General features: G+C 34.8%; 1 protein-coding gene across 1 annotated transcript in view; it reads right to left on the reverse strand.

Annotated features, from left to right (window-relative positions):
- The window catches only part of PTPRQ (protein tyrosine phosphatase receptor type Q), a 193453-nt gene that overhangs the window by 13918 nt on the left and 154710 nt on the right, over positions 1–24825 (reverse strand). Inside the window, exons 36-39 of the mRNA XM_059402405.1 lie at positions 13694–13720; positions 12974–13055; positions 9791–9881; positions 4395–4471 (exon numbers count right to left, since the gene is read on the reverse strand). Coding sequence (XP_059258388.1) covers positions 4395–4471; positions 9791–9881; positions 12974–13055; positions 13694–13720 — 277 coding nt within the window. The remainder of the gene's footprint in view (positions 1–4394; positions 4472–9790; positions 9882–12973; positions 13056–13693; positions 13721–24825) is intronic.

Genomic DNA, 24825 nt, shown 5'->3' on the forward strand with positions numbered 1-24825 from the left:
TTGGGTATTAAAATCAGTAAAAATTTTAAAGGAAGGTTTGGAAGACTTTGGGATATGCAGGTTTGAAGGGAAAATTGGAAATTCGTTACAGACCCGTTAAACTTGAAATCCTTGTTAGATATTCAAGTGGGAATATTATGAAGGCAATTGGGTATATGAGTTTAGAATTCAAGAAGAAATCCAAACTGGAGACATAGATTTGAAAGTAATCAGGCAACCCACGGAATGGGAGAAGATATTTGCAAATGACAGTACAGACAAAAGGTGGATATCCAGGATCTATAAAGAACTTCTCAAACTCAACACACACAAAACAGACAATCATATCAAAAAATGGGCAGAAGATATGAACAGACACTTCTCCAATCAAGACATACAAATGGCTATCAGACACATGAAAAAATGTTCATCATCACTAGCCATCAGGGAGATTCAAATTAAAACCACATTGAGATACTACCTTACACCAGTTAGAATGGCAAAAATTAGCAAGACAGGAAACAACATGTGTTGGAGGGGATGTGGAGAAAGGGGAACCCTCTTCCACTGTTGGTGGGAATGCAAGTTGGTGCAACCACTTTGGAGAACAGTGTGGAGATTCCTCAAGAATTTAAAAATAGAGCTTCCCTATGACCCTGCCATTGCACTCCTGGGTATTTACCCCAAAGATACAGATGTCATGAAAAGAAGGGTCATCTGTACCCCAATGTTTATAGCAGCAATGGCCACAGTCTCCAAACTGTGGAAAGAACCAAAATGCCCTTCAGTGGAGGAATGGATAAGGAAGATGTGGTCCATATACACTATGGAGTATTATGCCTCCATCAGAAAGGATGAATACCCAACTTTTGCAGCAACATGGACGGGATTGGAAGAGATTATGCTGAGTGAAATAAATTAAGCAGAGAGAGTCAATTATCATATGGTTTCACTAATTTGCAGAGAATAACAAATAACATGGAGGACATGGGAAGATGGAGAGGAGAAGGGAGTTGAGGGAAATTGGAAGGGGAGGTGAACCATGAGGACTATGGACTCTGAAAACAACCTGAGGGTTGTGAAGGGGTGTGGGGGGGTGGAGGTTGGGGTACCAGGTGGTGGGTTTTAAGGAGGTCATGTATTGCATGGAGCACTGGGTGTGGTGCAAAAACAATGAATACTGTTATGCTGAAAAGAAATTAAAAAAAAAAAAAAAAGGAAGTAATCACCACACAGCTAAAGCACAAGATTAGATAAAATTATCAAGGAAATGAATTCGGAAAGGAAGAGTAAATTCAAGGATTGGGCTCTAGATAATTCAGGTGTTTGGTGGTGAAGGAGAAAATAGAAAACCAACCACACTGAGATGAAAGAGTCAGAGCTGTAGAAGGAAAATTGAGAGAATGATGTTCTGGATGCCAGAAGAAGAAAGTATTTCAAGGATGAGGACAGTTAACACGAATCAATTTATAAAATGTTTCTCCTGGTCATCTGCATTTTCCTTTCTCAGGGACTAAATGTACTTTGGCACTATAATATTCTATCAACGTGGGAACAATATGATGTTTCTGATGTTATTACAGCTCCTTTGCATCATGGCCTTTAATCTTTAACTTCTAATTATGATAAAAGATCTCTCAGGTTAAAGTAATATCAGGCATAGGGTTTAGTGCCTTTCTCTTGTTCTATTATGTTTCCATTGTTAATTTTCTTGAAAGCCCTTCTAAACTCATTTGTAAAGTTAGTGGTTGTTTATAGGGACGCAGCATCTCTTTCCCTCCCTACCTCTCTCCCATAGTTCTTCCATCATCAAACTGTTCCCAGCTCTCTATGAATCCTAGCTATGCATAGGAGCGCAATTCTTAAGGACAGGTGAGGGCAGAGAGGTAAAGTTAAATTAACCTAGTTTCAGACCCTGACCTGGAGTTTCCCAATCTTAAAGGATATCCCTCAGATGTACTTATAGTATCTTACTTCTCCCTTTTTCTCTCCCAGACTTGAGTTATTTTGCTTTTCCATCTGAAGACTAATTATTCTGTTTTCTTCCCTACCTCCCATTATGGTTCTCCTCCCTTTTTCCTCTAGCACTGGGACATATAGGAATCCAGAAACCATTTGTAGATGGCCTCTGTCTTTTGCTCCTGGAACAAGTGTTCATGAACTCTCAGATAGAAGTGTCATGGAACAAAATGGGGGAGGTGGAGGGAATTGATACATCTGACCTTTCTTTCTGAGACGTTTTCACTCTTTCTGAGGGAAGATTGCCCGAATTTGGGGATGGCAAAGTAAGGGCCATTGTGGTATCACGGCTTTTCTATTTCCATCTATTTCTGGAATTCCAAGCAAAGAAGATTTACCTAAAGCCTAAGAGCAGCAATATCCTTCCACTACAATTCTGAAATCTGCCTTAACCTACATTAAGATGTTTTCCATCCGGGCCTGCTTCCCATGCAGCTCAGTAATGATTATGCATATCATTACGTATGGGTCATAGTGACTTTGTTGTAAGATTTATTATATTACAACGTTACTTGATTATAGCAGGATATATATATATTCAGAATCCTTAGTTTTATTGCTCACCCTACATTATCATCTTCTTATAGCTGCTTCCTGACAACCTGTAATATTTAAAGGGAGCACTGGGTGTTCATGAATATTCCTTTGTTTATGTAAATCTGTTTGGTTTAGTTACACCTACTAAAACTGTCAGTTTCCTTTCTAATCATATTCATACCCTATACTGTCACCCTATGTCTGGTTGAACATTAGAGAATGTGAGTTATTCTTTTGTACCTACTTATTAGTGAATAAAAATGGTACAAACAAGAGATACAACCATTTGTGCTTGCCCTGTTCTGTAGTATCACAAAACATATGATCACTAGCACATTGATTAAATTTAAATGCATATATGCAACATTCTGTAAATCAAAGTAAAACTTCAACATAGTATGGAGTTTGGGCTGTAATGAAAATTAGTAAGCACAAGATTTCACCAAAATCTTTAGAGAAGAATTATATTTTCCAGGGTATCAATCATTTGAAAAATGACTAAAATATGTCACCACAGTAGACAACGTGTGTGGTTTTTCAAAATGGATTTAAAGTTCTTGCATAAAAATAGGCTGGAATTCAAAGGATGCTTTAACTCCTACAAACACTCGCTCATTTCCCCTATTAAAAAAATCTCAAATTTTCTCTTTATATATTCCTTTCAGAATAAGACCCAATATATGATTGAAATTTTGGAGTCATTATCAACCAATAAAGAATTTAGAATGAAAATTTCCCCCTTAACAGGGGTTTCAAGGGAACGAGACACAGAAGAAGTTATGTTAATGGGGAAAAGCTGGAGCAACACAGAAGCAGAGTCCCAGTGGGACTAAAGGGCAGGCCTGGGAGTGACCTATGAATAAGAAAAGAATACAAGACTGTGGACACTAGAGGAAACCCTCAAGTGTCTGTAGGGTCACCGTAATAAGGATGGCTAACTTTGCTATATATTAGAATTGAACCCAGTGGGTGAAAATATAAGGGGAAAAATCTTGTTTTTATAAAAACAACGATATATTGGAGCTGTTCAGAGATAGAGTCTTCTGGCTTAGGAGAAAGTAGGTGAATCAATGCCAAGAGAGGCTAACATCTAATTATCAGGATTTTTTCAGAAGCAGCTTTGAGGCAAATGGTTGAATTTAATAACCACAAGGTCAAGGGCAATTCCATGTGTCAGCCCTGGTGCTGGTCTTGGGTACATTTCAAGTTTCTATGTACCTGTGATAGTGATGAGCCCCGAGAGCACAAGAGAGCCATGAAAGAGAGGGAGAGAGAGATCCCTAAAACACTTTGGTGTCATTCAATTTTTAATCCAATACAGTAAGCATTTATTATCTATGATGTGCCAATTAGTACATTAGGCATGTAACAATTCATCTCATGTTGGTTCATTTATGTTTTTTGAGCAGCTACAATGAATGCACATTCTACAGGTAACTGAGGATCAAAGAAGAACATGACATTGTAGTCTCCTTGAAGGACTGAAAATCTAGATGGCAAAAAGAGCACAAAATTTTTATATTGTATGGACATAACTATATTTGACTTTTTCTTTATAAGAGAGATTGACAGACATCATTGCATACAAAGAATTTACTGACAAACATTAATTAGAGGAAAGGCCTGGGGATATGTAGCTTGAAGTTATGTATCTGTCACTTGGTAAATTGAAATCTCTATTAGGAGCCCCTATTTTTGCATCTATAAAATGGGGGTAACTAGTGTTGTTGTAAGGAATTTTATGCACATAAAATGCATAGAGTTTATAATAAATTTCTTATTTAAAATAGTTGGAAGAGTAATATAATCAAAGTATTCATGTTTTATAAGAATATAAAGCAAAACAAATAGCAACTTACAGAAACATAGCTGGCATTAATATAATCTGATCCTGGAATACTAGCGTCAGCTATCAGCTTCACTCTGTTATTATTATCTAGAGGAAAATATAAGACAGTAATGCTAATTCATTGTTTAAATTGCCACTACTTGATTTTACTATAAAAGTAATACAAAGAAATTCATGATGTAACATTGAATATCACAGATGGTAGTAAAATTAAAATAGAAGTTCCCTCTTATCCCATATTTCCACTACCCAGGTACAATGACTATTAATATGTTCTTGTATATATTTCTAGAATCTATCCAATTTCATAAAAACTAACCATAAATGGAGTGATAGACATTCTTTTTTGCATTTTTTTCATTTACCTATATCTTTCCATATATTCATAAACAAAAATATCTAGGTTATTATTTTAAACAGTCATATCATATTTCATTGTTCAAATATAACATACTAATTTAACTCATGATGATTTCAACTCACCTCATTTTGTTATTGTAAAATGATACGTAAATATAACTAAATTTTTTGCCTATATGTTGTGGCCTATTTATAGAATACATTACGAGCAGCAAAATTCCCGAATACTGTCATGCATTTCAAATTTTGGAAGATATTGCCAAATTGTTCTCTAAATATATCAACTTATACTCTGAATAAAAGTGTTTGAAAGTGAACAATTCTGTTTCCTTTTACTTTCTACTACAAGATATTGTTAAACATTTTAGTTTATGATTATTTTGATAGATACAAATTGATGTCTCATAATACTTATTCTTATTTCCTTAAATATAAAAGCAATTCAGCTGAGCTTCTTTGCTTGTGTATTGACCATCTTAAATACCGTTTTCATTAATGGTCATTTCATATTATACTATTTTTCTATTTAAAAATATTTTATACAAAGATATATCATGTTACAATTTTAATACACACTACATGTATTGAAATATTCTTCTAATTTTTTGACCCTATCCATCAATGTACCTAGCCTAGCTATCTTGCCATACATAAAATGTATATTTTTTAATAATCAAGATATAAAGTTTTTTTCCTCATAGCATCATGATGACTTCTTGTGTTATTTCACACAAATGTGTCTTTCATACCAATATTATTATTTTTACAAATCTTCCATTCATATTTTCTTCTAGAACTTTAATGGTTTTTCTGCTTTTAACTATTTCAATCTTTGATCCATTGGGATTTATTATTATTTTTTATGGAAGTAGGTAAAATCTATCTTCTATTGTTTGTTTCTTTGTTGCCATTTGGAGCAATGAAGTCCCAGTTTCTTAATATTTCCTCACTTCCCCCTTATTCAAAATACCACTCTTATTATACACAAGATTGCTCCATGTATTTCTAAGACTATTTCTGGACTATTTATTCACTTCCATTAATTTATCTGCCCATTCTTTCTTTAATACCAAACTTTTAATTATTATTCTTTAGACTATTTTAAGATCTGATAACATTAGATTCTCCCAATCATTATTTTTCTTCAAAAAAGGGGTTCATATTATTTTTTTTGAGGATTTTTACCAAATTGGTATATGGGTAACTCAATTAGAATGTCCAGTGCTAATTTTATCAATGAATGGAAATGATACAAAATACCTATTATACATAATTATTTTGATTTTTTAAAAAAAATCTCATTGGGAAGGCACTCAGTAGTGGAGGAAAATGGGTAAATGGTGGGTTTGAATTCCAGAATTCAAATGAATGGCCATGCATTTAGAGCCGTTCAAATATGAGTGGCTTTAGGTGCATTTCTTAACTTCTCTGCTCCTTCACTACCTCGCCTATAATATACAGTTACAATATTTATTTCGTAGAATCCTCATGAAGAAAACGTACATGAAAGCTTATGGAACTTCTAAAGCTGAATAGGATTTGATTAAACTTAAGCACATGCTACTTTTCCAACTTTGCTGTATTGTTAGTGATTCAAATGACCTGCCTGATACGCTTAGAGATGGGGAATGTTTAAGCAAATTTATGCAAATGATTTATGTCCCAAAGACTTTGAATTTGGTATGACCTAACTATTTTAATGACATTGTGGCTATTCCTGTAACTTAGGAAGGGAAGCCATCAGGTTTCTGTTCATGCGATATGCCTGCTTGTAACTATATGAGTCAACCACAAGCTAAAACTTTTCTTCGTGGTGTTGGAACATTTCTGAAGGTCATAGTGTCCTGTCAAACAGAGATTTGGAAATCTCTTCTGCAAGCATTTGCTGCTAATTCTAGTATCTTAAAGCCCTGTAAGCTAATATCTTCTAAAATGCACTGTGATATTTGAAATCCTACTTCCTGCATTACTCAGGGGAAACAATGCACTTCACTAAGCTGTCTCAAGCTAAAATTCAGAGTCTATTAAAATGAATTCATTCTCTACGGGAGGAAAAAAAACGTTTCTTCAGCTTAATGGCTTCTCTGCAAGCACAGTGGGAGAATATATTAAGTTTAAACATCTCATTTGCTTGTTCTGTGGTTCTGTGTGTGTGTGTGTGTGTGTGTGTGTGTGTGTGTGTGGCCGGGGAGTACTTGCCATCAGAAGTGGCTGAGATTAGAGCTTGTCTTCTCACTCAGGTTAGGAAAGTGGGCTTGTTATATCCAGACTATACACCCCAAGGGCCTGTTATTAAATTTTATTCACCCCCAAAATTAACAGCTTTAAAAATAAGCAATCTATTGATTACTAACAATCATAAGAATTAACATCAAGAGCTTTCCATGTTCCAGTATTGGGCAAAGTGATTTACGTAATTATTTCATTTAATCCTCCCTATAACCTTATGAAGTGGACACCACGGAACAGTATGTCCAGTCACTAAGGCAGCTAGTAGGTTCACAGGATTGTAGCCCAGGAAGTTTGATCAGAGCCCACACATTCTTAACATTTTTACTACATAGCTGGCAGTACATAGTTAGCTGGATCAATAAATTATTCTCATCACATTCTTGAAAAATAGAGAAATCTACCTAACAAAATTATTTCTTATAGGAGCTCCAACTCTCTAAGAGCACAGTTAAGAAAAAGATTTTCTACAAATGCATTACAGGATATTGAATGTAGATGCAATACACTTGAAAAATTATTGTAAGTTTTCTGTACTGAAATGAAGAAGAAAGCAGAAAACAATTGGACATTATCCATTTGACTCTAGCAAAGGTGAAAAATGTATGAAATGCCAATTATAATATCCCAAACACTCTTGATTTATAACATAATTCCATCAGCAACAATTACTTTTTGTCTTAGCTTCTTAGATTAGAAGAAATTGGGCAATCAGACTTTTCAGGTCTCCTTGTTGTTTTAAGGTTATTTACTTTCCTTGACTGCTCTTATTCTCTTCCTATCCTATAAGGAATAATCTATATGGTCTGACCTTTCTTTCAGCTGGGATGTGAATCTGAATAATAATGTACTTGGATCTTCATAATAAAAGAGTGATTAAAAAATATCTTGGGTTGCCTGGGTGACTCAGTCAGTTGGGCGTCTGACTCTTGATTTTGCCTCAGGTCATGATTTGGGGGTTGAGAGATTGAGCTCTGTGTCAGGCTCTGTGATCCGGCAGAAGTGTGTGCTCTGCGTGAGATTCTACCCCTCCCTCTCCTGCTGCCCTTCCTTCTGCTTGCACTCTCTCTCTCTTTCTCTTAAAATCTTAAAAAAAATCTTGCTACTGTGTCAAATTTTTATGTATTTTAAATTAGATACTCTTTGGTCTTTGGAAATAAGTTAGCTGTATTTGGTTTGCTTATTTTATATATACTGATGTAAGTTACTCCAGCCAAATATATGATTGTAAATAAATATTAAATATTCCATAGAAACTGTCTTTTTAAAACAAGATTTCTTATTTATTTATTTTTAAGAGAGAGGGAGAGAGAGAACATGGGAGCGCACGAGTCAGGGGAGGAACAGAGGGAGAAGCAGGCTTCCCACTGAGCAGGGAGCCTGGTGCAGAACTTGATTCCGGGACCCTGAGATCATGACTTCAGCTGAAGGTAGACGCTTAACTGACTGAGCCACCCAGGCACTCAGTAACTGTCTTTCAATCAGATTACAGTGTTTATTTTCACAGAACAGCACTGAATAGGCATGAACCAGTACCAAAGAAATTTAGGTAACGACAAATATAAAAACACGAGAATTTCCGTTATCTTTTAAATTTACGATGCATCGAAACCAGGTTAACTCTCTGAAAAGGAAAACAAAAGGACCTATTGAGAAACTTTGTGCCACAGAAATTTAGAGAGTCTATACTAACATTCCGTACTTCCTACAAAAGTGTCTGATTTGTCAACTTGCTCCTAAAGTCATTTACTTATGACTTGCTTTGTTCCAGAAGGGATTTGGGGTGATTAAAGCTATTTGCATTTTCATTTTATCCTAATTGTTGGGAATTAGCAGATTCCACTAGATTACTACTTCCTATATCACATTTCCCTAAATTTGTTTACTTCATGCCTCAGTTATCCTTGAGTTCTAGAATATCAGAATTCAGTCCATGTCCTCCTATCTACATCCTTTATGATTTTACACTCTGTTATTGTATCCTCCTTCAATCTATGTCTTTCTAGACAGAAGAGTTAATTCTTCAGTAAGGAAATTTCCCAATATAGTTTTGAAAATGCACAGAACATACAAAAATGTATATTTATTAAAAATACTTTCAGATTAGGAATATTTTAAAATTCTAGATTTTGAAATAATAGTAACAATATTTTAGAATATCACAAAAAGCATATTGAATCAGAATATAGATAGGAGGCACATCTGTTCAAAAAATGTAATATCAAATATATAGCTATTATGATCAGAATTTTTCTTTCACATCATTGCTAATTCTTAAAGTGACAATGCAGTTTTTCTTATTGATTGAAAAATGAAGGTTTATTTACTATGGTGAGACACTACCCTGTTTCCTTTGTAAAACCAATCCTGGTAAGCACACATTTGCTTTGATCTCCAAGGAATATTTCGCAACACAACTTTTATATTCTATAAGAAAGCACTGCCCTGCTTTTAAGGGAAATGAATGCACAAAGTTACGTTTCTCTTTTCACTGGAGAACTAGATCTGTAGGAAGATGTTACAGAGATTCATTACTTGGGTTAAATTACAAAGCTAAGAAAATATTAGGTCTACAGTTTCTTGCACCTGCATAAGTGAACCTTGTATGAACAAGCTGAAAATCATGTACATTATCTTTACTAAAGATTAACAAAGCAAGAGAGATACCATTTGAAAATTACTGCTAATAAAATGCATTATTGTAATTTGATTAATATGTAATATAATAGGTTTAAGAAATAAAAAGACTAAGATGCATTTGGTGCTCATTTTAAAAATATTTTTCAGGTGGAAACCAGAGACAGTAAGGGCACATACATGGTTTTATGTTTGGAAAGCGGTTTTTTGCTCGGTTCCAAGGCAGATCAGCATCAGTTGAAGAAAGATCCTGAAGAAATTTTGGTAGTTCCTGTGGAATGAAGTCATTGCAAAGTTGAGATTTATTTCAGAGGTAAACAAGAAATTCTACTTAGGAAAAAAACATTCTTTATTCTAAACCTTTTTACTTTTAAGTTATAAACACCTCTCATAACTGCAGAAACAAGGTCAAATTAATAGCAATGAACTTCCACAACCACTTACTGAAAATGTCCTGAATAAAATTGGCAAGTTGGGTTGTCGCTTCCTCTGGGATAATTTCTTTGTACTTTTGGAAGCCCTAAGATGTGGCAACCGTGTTAATAATAGCCTTCTCTATACTTTATTAATGGTTTCATCAGGAACACACTGATTATTATTTAATATTTTAATGTCTACTTAGTAGGGGAAGGGAGTTCAGTGATTTATTTTTTGTTTTTTCTCCTCAGGCAGTGTGATTTCATGCCTATTAATTGGTACAACATTGGTCAGTTTAAGAAGATGCCAAAGGTCAATTTCCGTTCTCAGTAGGCATTGTTAAATCGATACTGGAATGCAAAGGTGCGACTAAGAATTATCAGACACAGATGAAGGGTCAAGGAGATCCGTTATTGACATTTTGGTAAAAAATGATATTACCCCTTCATCCTTAAGAAAGTTGGTGCAAGAAAATGCATTCATTATTTTGTTGAGCTGGTGTTTTATACTTACAAAGTTTATAGTTTTTCATTTTAGAAATGTCTCAACTTGCCAAATTCCTTAAAAAAGTATTAAGAATTTGTGTTTTTACAATTTTTTCAACATTTATTAGATGAGTCTCCCTTTCCCCCTTATTCTTCCTCAGAAAGAAAATCTTTGCCTGTGGTTATGTGCAGTGCAAGCATTTGAAATCTGGTGTATTGGCATAAAAGGCTTAGAAAAAATGTGTTTAACTAAGTAGGGAATCTTTGGATAGTTTCCCTGTGTCAAGGTGTTGGGAATATATGTCCGTGTGTCCGTAAGAGACAAAGGAATAGGGGGGAAACACAGGTGAAATGGAAATCTCCTGAAAGCTGGTACTTTTTTTTCTGTAATTATTTCACATAGAAGTTTCCATTCATAGATTTAAATGACTGTGGCCTTGATAATCAATACCCAATTACCAGGTTGAGTGTTTGGATAGTAATGTGACACTTGGCAGCCTTTTTCTTATCAGAGAACACAGGCCTTCCAGCATCCTATGTAGTTCTTTCTTCTATTGTTTTTTCTGTTCAGTGGAATCTCAGATGAGTAAGACTGTTCTTCATCTTTTTGCTTTTGCATTCTTTCTCCCTCTCTGGGATATTCTTCCCCTTTCTGTCTACCCATTGGTCTTCTGTTTGTCCAAAAGTGCATCAAACGTTACCTTCTTGTGCATGCTTTTCTAACTGTTATCCAAATAATGTCAGTACTCACTTCTGTCTGCATATCTCTGTCTCGATTCAGTGTATTTATGTATTATTTGTGCAGATCTGCAGTTCTTAACATAGTATGAGCTTCCTTATGGTAAAAGTCATCATCCTAATCTAATAGCTATTAGTGCTTGTATCAGCCACTATTCTTAGTGTTATACATATTCGATCATTTTAGTGTTCACAACTCAGTGAGAAAATGTTAGTATTTTACAAATGAGGATATTGAGGAACAGAGAGTTTATGTGGTTTGTTCAAAGTCGCTTAACTATTAAGTGTTGAATTGATATATATTAATATGCAAAATATTTTTTAGAACATTTTATTTATTGTTTGACAGAGAGAAACACAGCAAGAGAGGGAACACAAGCAAGGGGAGTGGGAGAGGGAGAACAGAACAGGCTTCCCGCAGAGCAAGGAGCCGGAGGCGGGGCTCGATCCTAGGACCCTGGGATCATGACCTGAGCTGAAGACAGACGCTTAATGACTGAGCCACCCAGGTGCCCCAGTATTTAAGAAAGTTTTTAAAACCATGATCTCCAAAGAGGTTGATCTAGAAATTTTCTCAGTGTAATATATGTGAAAATGTTGTTGCTAATAGAACTTTTCATCTACTCAGTCATGCATAATGTAATTATATTCGCTCCTATTACAGTGAAATTACACTTTTGCTCTTGAAAAATTACAAGTTCTTGCTGTGTAAATGCTAAGAAAAGTTTTATGGTACCATCGATTTTGTTAAGTCCAGGCCAATATTACTTAAGAAGCATAACCAAAGAGCTGTAGGAAATACCATTAATCTTCTCACATTTTGTTATTATTCCCTGAGAGGCTGAAATAGTATAATCCTGAATTATTCAAGCCAATTGCTTAATTCTTTGTTTCATAGGTTCACACACTAAAAATTTCATGGAAAAAAAAAAAGAAAATTGTTGGTGAAATTTAGAAATCCATTTTCTTATATAAAACAAAATAATTATATAAGTTTGGAAAGAGGTATATAAGTTTTAAAAAAGCTTATTTATAGATCTGATATATACCTCATGCATTAATATAATTTCAATTTTATAGATATATAAAATGCTAAAAGCAATATAATCAATCTTAACTTTTAAAAAGTGTTGAAGTGGAATTTTCTTAACTTCATGTATTCTCCATAGGTGATATGTACTTATTTCATAGTAACTAAAAACTAAGCCTCATAAAACATGGATATTTTTACTTTTAGATAGCTCTAGAAATACTACTTTTGTATTTTCTGGAAACATCATGCTCTGTTCTCAGGTTCATCTATATCCCTAACCTAAACTAAGTGGCAAATATAAAATGGAATTATTTAGTCTCTAAATATAAAATCATTATTTAAATATAAAACCCCATGTATGGTAAAGCCTAAATCTCACACACCAGCAAAAACCAATGAATACAACTTTCCAAATTCTGGATGAAAGAGCAGAAATGAGGCCAGGCTGCCATTGCTAGGGAGGTCTGAAGAGGAGAACCTTTTCCTCACACAGTAGGTGAGTAATTCTGTTCAGGTTGCACCAGAGGCCATCGCGTGTAACATTACTATCCAAACAATCAACCTGGTAATTGGGTATTGATTATCAAGGCCAGAGTCCTTCATGGCCTTGCCTTCTTAAAATGGACATGAAATGTGACACATGAAACGACTGGAGGTCTGGCAATGTTGTGACAACTGCTGGTAACATACCGAAAATTCTTCTTGAAACTTTAGGTTGTTGTTTGTGCAAAGCTCTTCAACATGTTGCAGGAAGGTCTTCTTGCTTACCGGCCTCCAAGCAAAGAGAGGTAGAAAATGGAATCATATTAGATTGGCACTGGCTGGACGATGAACAAGTCAAAGAACAACAGACATTTCAAAACCCATAACCACATAGCCCTTTAAAGTCACTCTGCCATGTTTACAAAATTAACTTTTCCCCTGTAAGTGTGCTTTCTTTGTATCGGTGGCACCAAATCCTTTCCATTTTTAAGTGACTTTATATGATGATTTCACATTGTAAGGAAAAAAGTTATTCAAGTAAATATAAGGGCATAAAGTTATCATTGAGCCCTAAAGCACATAATACCTCTTTGTCATACAGAAAACATTTTATACATTATAAGGTTTTAGAAGATATAAAATATTGCAGTGACCTCATTCTCATAATGACATGGTTTTTAAACCCTAAGGAGTTTAGATATCCCCGTATTACTTCCCAAGCTAAAATACAGACATGCAAGCTTCACCCCAGAGAGAGAGAAAGCATTTCTCCAGTTACCATGCAATTAGTCATGCTTTTATGATTTATATCCAGCTTGGAGGTTTTTCCAGCAAACATACAAAAAAGGAACCACACATTAAGATTCATTGAGTCAGTGAATTTAACAATGACATTCAAAAAGAAGAAAAGATATTTAACAAACTTACTTGATGGATTTTCTATAACTAAGTAACCTGCAACAGAGATTGTGTTAAATACATGATAAGTTGAGGGTATAGCTCTTTCTGAAAGAGTTCTAGATTAAAATCAGATAAATGAAATAAATCCATAGTGTAGGATGTGCTATGCCTTTCTCTGATATGCAATCATTATTCTAAATTCTATTTCCTTTTTCTAACTCATATTATTTGGGCTCAAATATGGTCAAATAATAACTTAGCTTCCCTCTCAAACGAAGATACTCTTTTAGTATCGTTAGGCATTTGGGGTACTATGCTAAAAACAGATCACTTTTTATTATATTGCATAGTATTTAGAGTCTAAGAGAGTTAATATAGATTTTTAAAAAATATTTTCTTTGTCCATAAAGAGTGCTTCACCAGGGAAAGTAGATCTTTGAAAAATGACATCATATTGCCGAAGTTTTATTTCATGAGTGAATTTTGATGAGCATTTAGCCATAAAAAAAAAAATCACAATTCTTTCAGTTATTTAGACAAAGCTCCTCTGAGAGTTTGTTGGTCATTTATTCATACTCTGAAAAAAATTGAAATAATTTTTAACAGCCAAGTAGACTATGCGAAACACACAAATTCAGAGATGGTAACACCTTTAATAACACGTTTGTCATGCACAATTAACACTGCAAAACCACAAAAAGCACAAAGTATAATGAAATAAAACCAATAAAATATAAACTTTTCAAAGTTTTAGATTTTAAATATTAACAGGGATGATTTCACTACATTCCTTAAGTGAATAATGTTTATAAGAGGATGTGGTTTTTGAAGTAAAGAACAAATAAAAGAAAATAGATTGGAAAAATGTGTCATAATCAATATTATGAAAATGGTACAAAGAAGTATATTCAATGAAGAAAACATGAGTCAAAAGTTCATTTTATTATAAGAATTGGTGAAAAGCGTGGGGGTGCAGGAGCAAATATTACTAAGAAGAATGATAAAATTCTGGTTAATGTGATAGGTGTCCCCAAGGAGATGGAGGTATCTCTCCTCTTCTCAGGGTAGAACCCCATACAGCATCCCATTATCAAACATGGCGTCACAGTGATAAAAGAGCAATGTTTGAGCAGTCTTGGTAGATGAATTCGTAAGCTTCCTACAATAACCTAGAGTGATTCTGAGAAGGCAACAGAGAACTTTTTAACTAAAGGATATGGAAATGGTTGAATAGGCTACTAAATCAGAAGAATCCTCAATTTGGGGTTTGCAACAGGAAGACAGAGTCTGAATTAGAGGCCCTCGACATATTTCTGACATAGCAACAGATAAAATGGGAACTGAGGCAACAGTCAGTCCCTGTTGGAAATAATTACCCTTCAGCAAAGACCAGCAAGAAAAAAATATGACCATGGGCTAGAACCATACTACCCAAATACACTTAGATGCCTGATGCCCCAGTGCCCTTATGCCATCATATTCCTTAGAAACAGGAAAGGCAAGTGAGTTAGGTTGGGTAAAGCCTAATTGACTGAGCTGATAGAAATATGAATGAGATATGAATGAGAAATAGGAATGAGATATTTGAGTTAGCAAGATCAATTTCCCTGCTACCACACAGAAATGGAAATTCTTGAGTTGAATGGGTATCGCTTTCATAACAACAAGGAGCATTATTCAATTTGTGATTGGTGAAATTCAAACACACCACATCTGATTTAATGACAGGCTCATGGTCTACCTATTTAAGGACAACCAGCCTGCCTTCCTACAGTGGGGAGTATCTCTCTTCCTAGAAAATCCAGGAGTATTTGAGGTGGCGTTGGCAGAATATTTTTCCTAGGCTATCTAGAAGCTGAAGTAGAGCTAGCTTCTGGGCAGTCATCAACAAGGCATTTGAAGAATCAGAAGACGTTCATCAAATCCTCAAAAGACATTAAACATGAATAATCATATTAAAATATAAATGCACAAGAAGTAGTTAAAGCACCATGTTATTATTCACATCTTTGCTCTTTTTCTCATTAATGTCTCTTCTCATTTAGAAATTATAACTAAAAAATGTATTTTTCTTTTGTTAATTTCTTTACAGTGAAAAAGAAAGTTGCTTCTTTTTAAACTATTATTTTATTTTGCATCTGAAAGATCTCTCTAAAGATACTAATTTTGAACTGTAACTGGCGAGCTATTGGATCCAGGTGGCTATTTGTGAATTCTTTCCTTACTATAAAATATGAGCGCTTCAAATATCCACTCTAGCAATTAACCAGTTACTTAATCACTTAAGTAAGTAACCAGTTACTTACTTAAGCAAGTTACTTAATCTTTCTGTGCCTCTGTTCCTAATTTGGAAAACAGAGCAAGTATTTGTAAATGAAGCTCATATATTTACAATGCTTAGAAATGCCTTTGGCTTTGGAAGCAATACATAAATATTTGTTAATATCATTAATATTATAAATTGCTATTTCTACTTTATTTTATAAAACTCAAGCTCCTCTTACCCATCTGTCCTACAGTTCACTGATATAAAGGAGGATTTCTTTTTGTTTCCAAGAGAATATTCTATCTTAATTTTACTCAAAACTGGGTAGACTAAAAGATGCTAAAATAAGCAATGAGCTTTCCTCTTTTATTCTTCTTAATCAGGGTCTCAACACAAAGAGTGGTCATAAATATCCAGACTTCAAATCCAAGTCTGGTTTTCTAGTTCTCAATTTAAGATCCTAAATAAATCTCTAAGAACATAAAGATGGTAATAATTCAGTTTTCACATTACCGTGTGAAAGCATTCTCATCATGCCAGCATTTTTAACATTATTCCTTACAAACTACCTTTTACCATTTACCTTTTAACATTATTCCTTATAAACTACCTTTCACATACCCTGTTTGTATTCCAGATTTTTTCTACCATTCCTCTCTCTCAGTTTGCACCATTCTAAGGGTTTTCCTGCAACTGGATCCTACTGATCCTCAATAGCTGATTCGAGTGTTAACTCTTCCATGCACCTCACTCTGTTCTGATATAGAGAAAATGATTTCTTCCTTCCACAAAAAGAAATTCTTATGGGCAAACCACTTTCCCCCTTGTATTATGGTATATAAGCACATGCATTAAGGATAATGTATTGAGGTTCATATGTGCTTAGAGGCAGGGGTAGGATTAATACTGGCTTACCACAAGACTCTCATAACCTTATTCATAGTAGACAATGAATAAATCATTATTAAATGTATAATTGTGGATTCATTCAGACTAAGAAACACAGAAAGCTAAATGTAAGTACTGTGCTTATTATGACAGTATCTGAATTTAATGAATTTTCCACTAAAATAGTAAGCAACTGAGAATTCTCAAGAGCTTTAGGTAAGTATGATCAATAGATATATTAATAAACACTCATGAGTCTAGGGTGCCTGTGTGGCTCAGTCGGTTAAGTGTCCCCCTTTGGCTGAGGTCATAATCCCAAGGTCCTTGGATCAAACCCCCCATTGGGCTTCTTGTTCAGTGGGGAGCCGGTGTCTCCCTCTCCCAATCTCCCTGCTTGTCCTCTCTCTCTCTCTCTGTTAAATAATAAAGTCTCAAAAAAAAAAAAAAACCCAAAAAAAACAACCCCAAAACACTACATGAGTCTAAAAAGCCATATTAGATCCCCTCACAGTAGAAAGTTTATAGGTGTTAGAAACTTTTTAGGAAATTAGATATATGAACAATAAAATCATCTTGCCTATTCAAGTAAGAAAAAGATAGACTTCAAAAAAAGAGTAAGATCTATTTTGGCTTCTTTTTCCTTTGTCCCACTCTCTTTATCCAAACCCAATCACTTTATGTAACCCATTCTTCACATGTGTATATACATAATGTGAGAAACAAGACTTCTAAAGTCTAATTTTTATGCAATTTTCCAGTCTATGCCGATGTCACCAGTACATGTAAACTGAAATTGAAATATCTATCTGGGTAGCCTAAATTGAGAAGACATTTTGGCAAATATTACCTGTTTCCAATAAAAGATTTTTGTGGTTGTGTATTGTATCCGTATCACTGTTTTGATACTTACTCTCATATTGTATGGGTGCATTTTTCTTTTAAGGATTAGTTGCATTCTGGGGTGCTTGGGTGGCACAGTTTGGTTAAGCATCTGACTCTTGATTTCTGCTCTAGTCACGATCTCAAGAGTTGTGAGTTCAAGGCCCCTGTCAGGCTATGAGAAGAGTGGGGTCTCTGCCCGAGATAGTCTCTCTCTCTTTCTCCCTTTGCCCTTCCATCTCACACACTCTCTCTCAAATGACTAAATAAATCTTTTTAAAAAAGGAATTGGCTTCATTCTAAATTTTATTATAGTTTTAAAGTTTTGTTTTTAAATAGGAAAAAAATTAACTTAGACAAGTTAGACAGGGAATTAGAAAAGAAGGTGGGGCATAATACAAAAAAAAGCATTGACTTTTACTGATGAGGAAATTAAATTCTTTTAGGAAAAACTGTTTGGTTAGATAAGTATAAAAAAAAAAAACCACACAGAAATTAATGTGCATGAAGGTCAACAATGTTATTTTAGGAGTGCTATTTTCAAATTAAGTGATCTATGAAAACACTCAAAGAAACTCAAATAGAAAACTTTTTATTACCATTTTTAAAAACAGATTGTTACATGAAGAGCATTTTAGCCTGATATTTTATTCACTTACAATGGTGAATGATACTGTCAAATCAAATTCAGTTCATTATTATATAAATCAATTTGGGAATTGTCCAGATTTCAGTAAGATAACCAACCACGTTCAACAGAAAGGGCTAAACACTTTTTATTACATGAATCTTAGCTGTCTTAAATCTGATTCCCTTTTGTTGAAAAGGGTATTATTTCATGTCTGGGCTCATTTTTTAAAAGTCTATCAAAAACTTAAATTCCACTCAGATTACTCTTGATAGATCCAGAGAGGAACCATTTATTTATGTTGGCAGTGGTGATTGAAGACCATATTGTCACAGAGACTCAGCTTTCCCTCAAGGTCAATTAGTTGAAATCTATAGGGAATTAAAATATCGTCCAAATAGAGAGCCATGGATGATACCCTATAGATGAGCAGCTTAAATCAGCATTACCAGTGGCATAGGACAAACTGAGAAACTTTGTGTTTTCTACTTAAGTCAGGTAAAAAGAAAAGAACATCAAACTTTATTGCATTGATTAAAAATCTGTATTTGGCACACTGACATGTACTTCGGATTCAAATAAAAATTTGTTAAGAATCTATCTTTCTGGTAAAACATTAATTAATCCTTCCAAGTGCTATAAAAGATTGAGTATGAATTTTTAATTTCTATATTTCAATCAAGTCATTAATTCCTCTGACATTTACATCTACTTCTATAATGATATCCTATTACTTATCCTCAGCACTAACTATAATGCATTCAAAGATGTCTTCAGTTTTGTTCTTTCCTATTCTTTTTATTTGTTCTAGGCTTTAGAATGGTATTATTTCAGATCTTTCTTTCTTTTTTAAAAAAAGACTTTATTTATTTATTTATTTGACAGGGAGAGAGTGAGAGAGCACAGGCAGGGAGACCTGCAGAGAGTGGGAGAAGCAGGATCCCCACTGAGCAGGGAGCCCAATGAGGGGCTTGATCTCAGGATCCCTGGATCATGACCTGAGCTGAACACAGCCGCTTCACTGACTGAGCCACCCAGGTACCCCATTTTCAGATCTTTCTTCATTCTTTTATCAAATTGCCAATGATTTTTCTGGAGTCCCTAATATAAATTTAAATATTATCCTAACCAATCCTCATCAAGTTAAAAAAACTACCAGATGATCTACCAAATCTACTTCTAGGAATATATTCACAGGAAAGGAAAACACTAACTCAAAAAGACATCTGCATCTCCATGTTTATGGGAACATTATTTACCACAGTCAAGAAATGGAAGGAACCCAAGCGTCCATCAGTGGCGAAATCGATAAAGAAGTTGTGGCATTTGTACACAGAGGAATTCCTTTGGCCACAAAAAGAGGAAAACCTACCACTTGCAACAACATGGATAGGCTTGAAGGTACTATGCTAAGTGAAATAAGTCATACAGAAAAGAACAAATACTTATGATATTACTTATATGTGGAATCTAAAACACAAACAAACACAAATTCATAGAGAAAGAAATCAACTTTGTGGTTATAAGACTCAGAGGACAGAGGGAGGGAGTATTGGAGGAAGGTGGGTAAAAGGTACAACGTCCAGTATTAAACTAAATAAGTACTAGGGATGTAACGTACAACGCAATGGCCGTGGCCAACATGGCTGTATGGTATATTTGAAAGTTGTAAGGAAAAGAGACCCTAAGAATTTTCATCATGAGGAGAAGATTTTTTTCCATTTTTTTTCTTCATTCTTTTTTTTATTGTATTTATATGAAAAAAAAGTTTATTAACTGAACCTACTGTGGTAATTACTTCACAGTATATGTAAATCAAACCATTATGCTCTACACCTTAAACTTATACAGTGACGAATGTCAGTTATTCCTCAATAAAACTGTTAATAAAGTTAGAAAACATTATCCTAATGGCTGGAACAGAATAGCTGACTCAGACTTCACCTTCTAAGGTGAACATCTCAATAAGTAATATAAATTATTCAGTTAGAAAACAGTCAATTAGTAAGTGCTATCTAAGTATTTTCTCAGTATATCTCCTCATATCTGTAAAGACAAATAGATTTAAAAGCTTAGCCCTTTGAAGGGCAGCTCTTTGGAGTCAATGCCCCTTCTGTTTTCATCACGGCATTTCCAGGGCCCAGAACAGTGCTTGGCACCTGGCAGATGCCCACTGATACTTCTTTTACCCAATAGAGGTAAAAGGGACTTTTAGATCGATAAGGAAAAGCAATATTCTTGCTGATGTCAAAGAGCTGAGAAAAGATTCCCAAGGTGGCAAGAGTTGAATTTGCATTATTACTAAGCCTCTCCACATTAGCACATTGGAAAACAAATTCCTGACAGATGTTTTATTTTGTCAGCCACATATTCTCAATTACGGCCAGGGCCACAAGCTTAGCTACCTTAGGCAAGAGGGCAGAAGGAGTAGAAAGAGAAGCTGGAAAAACTGCTGACAGCTATGTGAAGAGAGGGGCACAGGCTCTCAGTGAGACCACAGTGAAGAGGACACAGATGACACGGTATCATCTAAAAAAGGAGTGCTTGGAGCCTGAACTATTAGCTAGTAAGGCAAGTTAGCCCTAAAGTTCCTCAGTTAGGTGTTAGAAGGTAACCTCAAAAAACTAAATTTGGAAGAAGACTACATCTACCTTAGCAAATAGGATTTATGCGCAGGTGGGTTCTATAAAGGTTCTGATGAATCCAAACCATTAAGTTAAGCTCTATCAGAGTAAGAGCTCTAACTAAATAGGACACTACTAACTGATTCTAAGGGAGAAAATGTGGTGCTCGAGGAAAAACATGAGGTAAAAATAGAAGTATTTTTTTTTTTGAGGCATTAATGGCATAAGGTAAAAAAAAAAAAAGAAAAAGAATAAAAAGTAAAAGAATTCTGTTTAATGATGATGAAGAAAGTTACTTGGCAGAGCTGCTCTACCAGACCCCTTGTGAGTCTGGAGTCCTGAGAGGTCAGCTTTGAGGGCTGGTTGGAAATGGATATTTTATGTGTGATGTGATCACTTAAACCTTCAGCTCAACAGTCTCACTTTGACAACTGAATCTGATCAAGCAGGTCCTTTGAGGAAAATGTATTTTTATAAAACCATTTTAATTCTGTCAATGGAAACTTGGCAATTAGTTAATAGGAAGTAAAACAAGGTAACCTATGATTCCGAAATGCTAAATATGATTAGAGTAGAAAGAGTCCTGGCTTCCACTGTTTTAATCATGCTGAGCATTATCCGTGATCAATGAGAGTGTCAGGGATCTTGGCCCCATCCAGCCTTGTGGCTCATGGAGACTGATTTCTCTGTCATAGATGTGGGGTTTTAAAATCAAACGCATTTTTGTTCTTTGCCTCCATTCATATTCTTTGCATGAAGAAACTGATTATCTCTGGGGCATTCAATCTGTTGCTGGGGTCACCGGTAATGCTGACATTTTGTTATGCTACCTTCAGAAGCCATAAGGCAATTTTTGTGCTAGCATATAAATGGCATTTCCGAGCATCAGAGGAGTGCCTGAAAGCGTGCACAGCTAGCTACCCATTGATTAGTGCAGAAGTGCAGATACTATGAACTGTGACACTCTGTGTATGCCCCAGAGGTACAGAACGGGAAATTTCATCATCCTGGTCCTTACAGATTACCACCTGTGGTAGCTGAAATGAGCTTGTGTGAAGTGTGGGCCCAGACTCGATCTGTCAGAAGGAAAACTCAGCTTTGTATAGTGGTAATAATAAGACAAGATGCATGTGAAGGAATCGAGGTGGATACTTATTTTACTATCAAAGCTAACACAACATGAGAACACAGCAAATTCTTACGACATGCACATTATGAGTCAATGTGCATTTTGATAAGGTTAACTTTACCATATCAATAGCATGCAAATTATAGAGGACATATTGTAAGTAGAAAGCATAGGGCTTGGGCTTTTTTTTTTTTTTTCCCTTTTGGCTTGGAAAAAAATAGCATGTTAAACCACGAAACGCTCAATATAGTGCATTTAAAAATATAGAGCACACCACCTGACAAGATGAAAACAATCACAGCAGAGCTCTGCATCACCACAGTAACTTACTGGATGACAAAAATCTCCTTGCGTCTAAAGAAAAATGAAGAATATCTGGAAGTAGAGATTCATTATGTATTTAGTACACAAACACACTGAATTATCTTTTGCTACTACAAGAACATGAGCATTAAATTAATTAAATCATCCTACTTCAGGACACTTCTCTGGAATTCACAGATTTGTCAGATACTTCTTATCTGGATTCATGTATTTTTGTTGTTGTTTGCAAAATAGTTTAAGAGAGAAGTAAAAATTCATAGCTCGAGCCTGTCAGAGTTGATGGCAATTGAAATACCAACAATTTTACACAGAATTTCATGTATCACATGTATCACATACATGTGATGTGATATATCACATGTATCACATATCATGCATTCTTACTGAAGGTACAGTAAGACTTGTACTACTAAAGATCTTTCGGTTTCTGCAAGTTTGAGCCTATACTAAAATGCCATCACTCCTTTGTCCCATATAACTAAAGAACAAAGAATTCAAAAAAAGCAGAATCATTTCTCAGCATAGGGAAAGCTGCTTGAAGAAGGATCCCATGGGATCATGTCTTTAAGAAGGGTTATATTGATCTCATCTAATACGCTTCCAAGTTACACATACACAAGCACACAGAGGGGCAAGCGTATCTTGTTACCTCTGAATTCAACACACCCAGGCTAGCATCGTGGCTGTCCTATTTACCTGGTCAGTTACTTAAATTCTCTAAGTATCTTTCTTTTTTCAACTGCAGAATGGGGAAAAAAGTATCTACCACCAAGGATTGAAAGGGTTACGTGGGATCATTACACATAGAATTAACACATAGTAATTGCTCAAAAACAGTAGCAATTATTATGTTAACAAGCCCTCTATGCGAAGGGAGATTGGGGTGATTTTTAATTTTTTAAAGTTTGCAAATAATAATAATAATTCCCAATGTATGCTGATTTAGAGTTTATAAGAGTTTTCTGAAAACGCAATTCAATATGCAAACTTCTAAAGTTTTTGAAGAAAGAAAGATACTCTCAAAAGAGCAATTCAATTGCTCCCTTTATTTTGTTGAGGATTTTAATTAATGCACTAGTACGTTCTTAAAATAGGTAAGAGAATTAATATGGAATAATGCACAAAATTTGGGTGGGGAAATTGAGGCTTGGAAGAAGTTGAGTGTCAAGTAATTAGATTAGTAACATGATTAATGTTATTCTACTGTGTTTTGTTTTGTTTTTTTCCCGATTTAGTCACCATGGCCAGTAAGGGGGATGGGGGAGCAGAGAGGAAGAGGGAGACCCAGAACCTACTATAACTTAATTAAGCCTGGTAAGGAAACAGTGAAAAATAAACATTTTTTTGCAAATAGAATATTTAACTTGTGAACTTTCTGTTAGGTTATTTAATTTTAAGTGTTATAACTCTCTTGGAAAGGTAGTTTGTGTTGCAGTTAAATTAGTTAAAGCAACCCATAGGGCCAGCTGGTCTCAGCAGCTTGAAGAGACAGGTCTGTTACACCTGAGTGCATGCTGATCTTGCCAATATTCCCTCTGAGAAACCTTTCTCACTTCCTTGGCCTAGGTGGCTGTTTTTGTTTGTTTATCAAATAACAGCCCCAAGGGTCATTTTCTAATCAGGTGAATTTGGAAGAGATGAGCTCAACCCTTCCTAAGAAATATATTGTGCATTGTCTAAACTTAAATATAAAATGTGCATAAGGAAATGATATAATTATCATTCCAAACAGAAATTGAAAACATTATTTTGGCCTATCCTGAATGTTCTCATGGAGTTCCAGAGTACTAAATTGTTTTTGTTTTTTGTTTTTTTTTCTAGAGTACTAAATCTTCCTTTGAGTTTTGTTCTTCAGGAAGAAAAAGTACAATGTAAGAGAATTCTTCTTCAGATCCTTTGTGAAACAGGTAATTTATAATTAATGAGAGGTGACACACAAAATTTATAGGATGAATCTTAACATGTAAATAAATATATAGGCACATGTCATAAAATGAATACTTTCTTAACTATAAAATTCCAAGTCCTTGACAGGATTTAGTACAAGCCTCATAATGACTTTTGTCAACTAGGTAACACCCTAAAATTAGTATTTTAGGTATTGATTAGATATTTTTCTTTTATCATTTCTCTTATGGACATGTCAAGATATAGGACAACTGAGGAAAACTGCTAGTCCATTAGCATGAAGAAAGTGGGCAGGTTAGAAGGAAAAGAACATATGTAAGCCTCAGGTAGAAAGAGCATATATGTTAGTGGGATATTTTTTAGTGCTGTATCTCAGTTTTATTTTATTTTATTTTAATTATGTTATGTTAGTAACCATAAAATACATCATTAGTATTCGATGCAGTGTTCCAAGATTCATTGGGGTAGATTTAAAAGAAATTACCCAAGTTCTTTCCTGCAAATAACAAAGAC

The sequence above is a fragment of the Mustela nigripes genome, chromosome 6 (assembly GCF_022355385.1).
Source record: "Mustela nigripes isolate SB6536 chromosome 6, MUSNIG.SB6536, whole genome shotgun sequence".
In the NCBI taxonomy this organism is placed as follows: Eukaryota; Metazoa; Chordata; class Mammalia; order Carnivora; family Mustelidae; genus Mustela; species Mustela nigripes.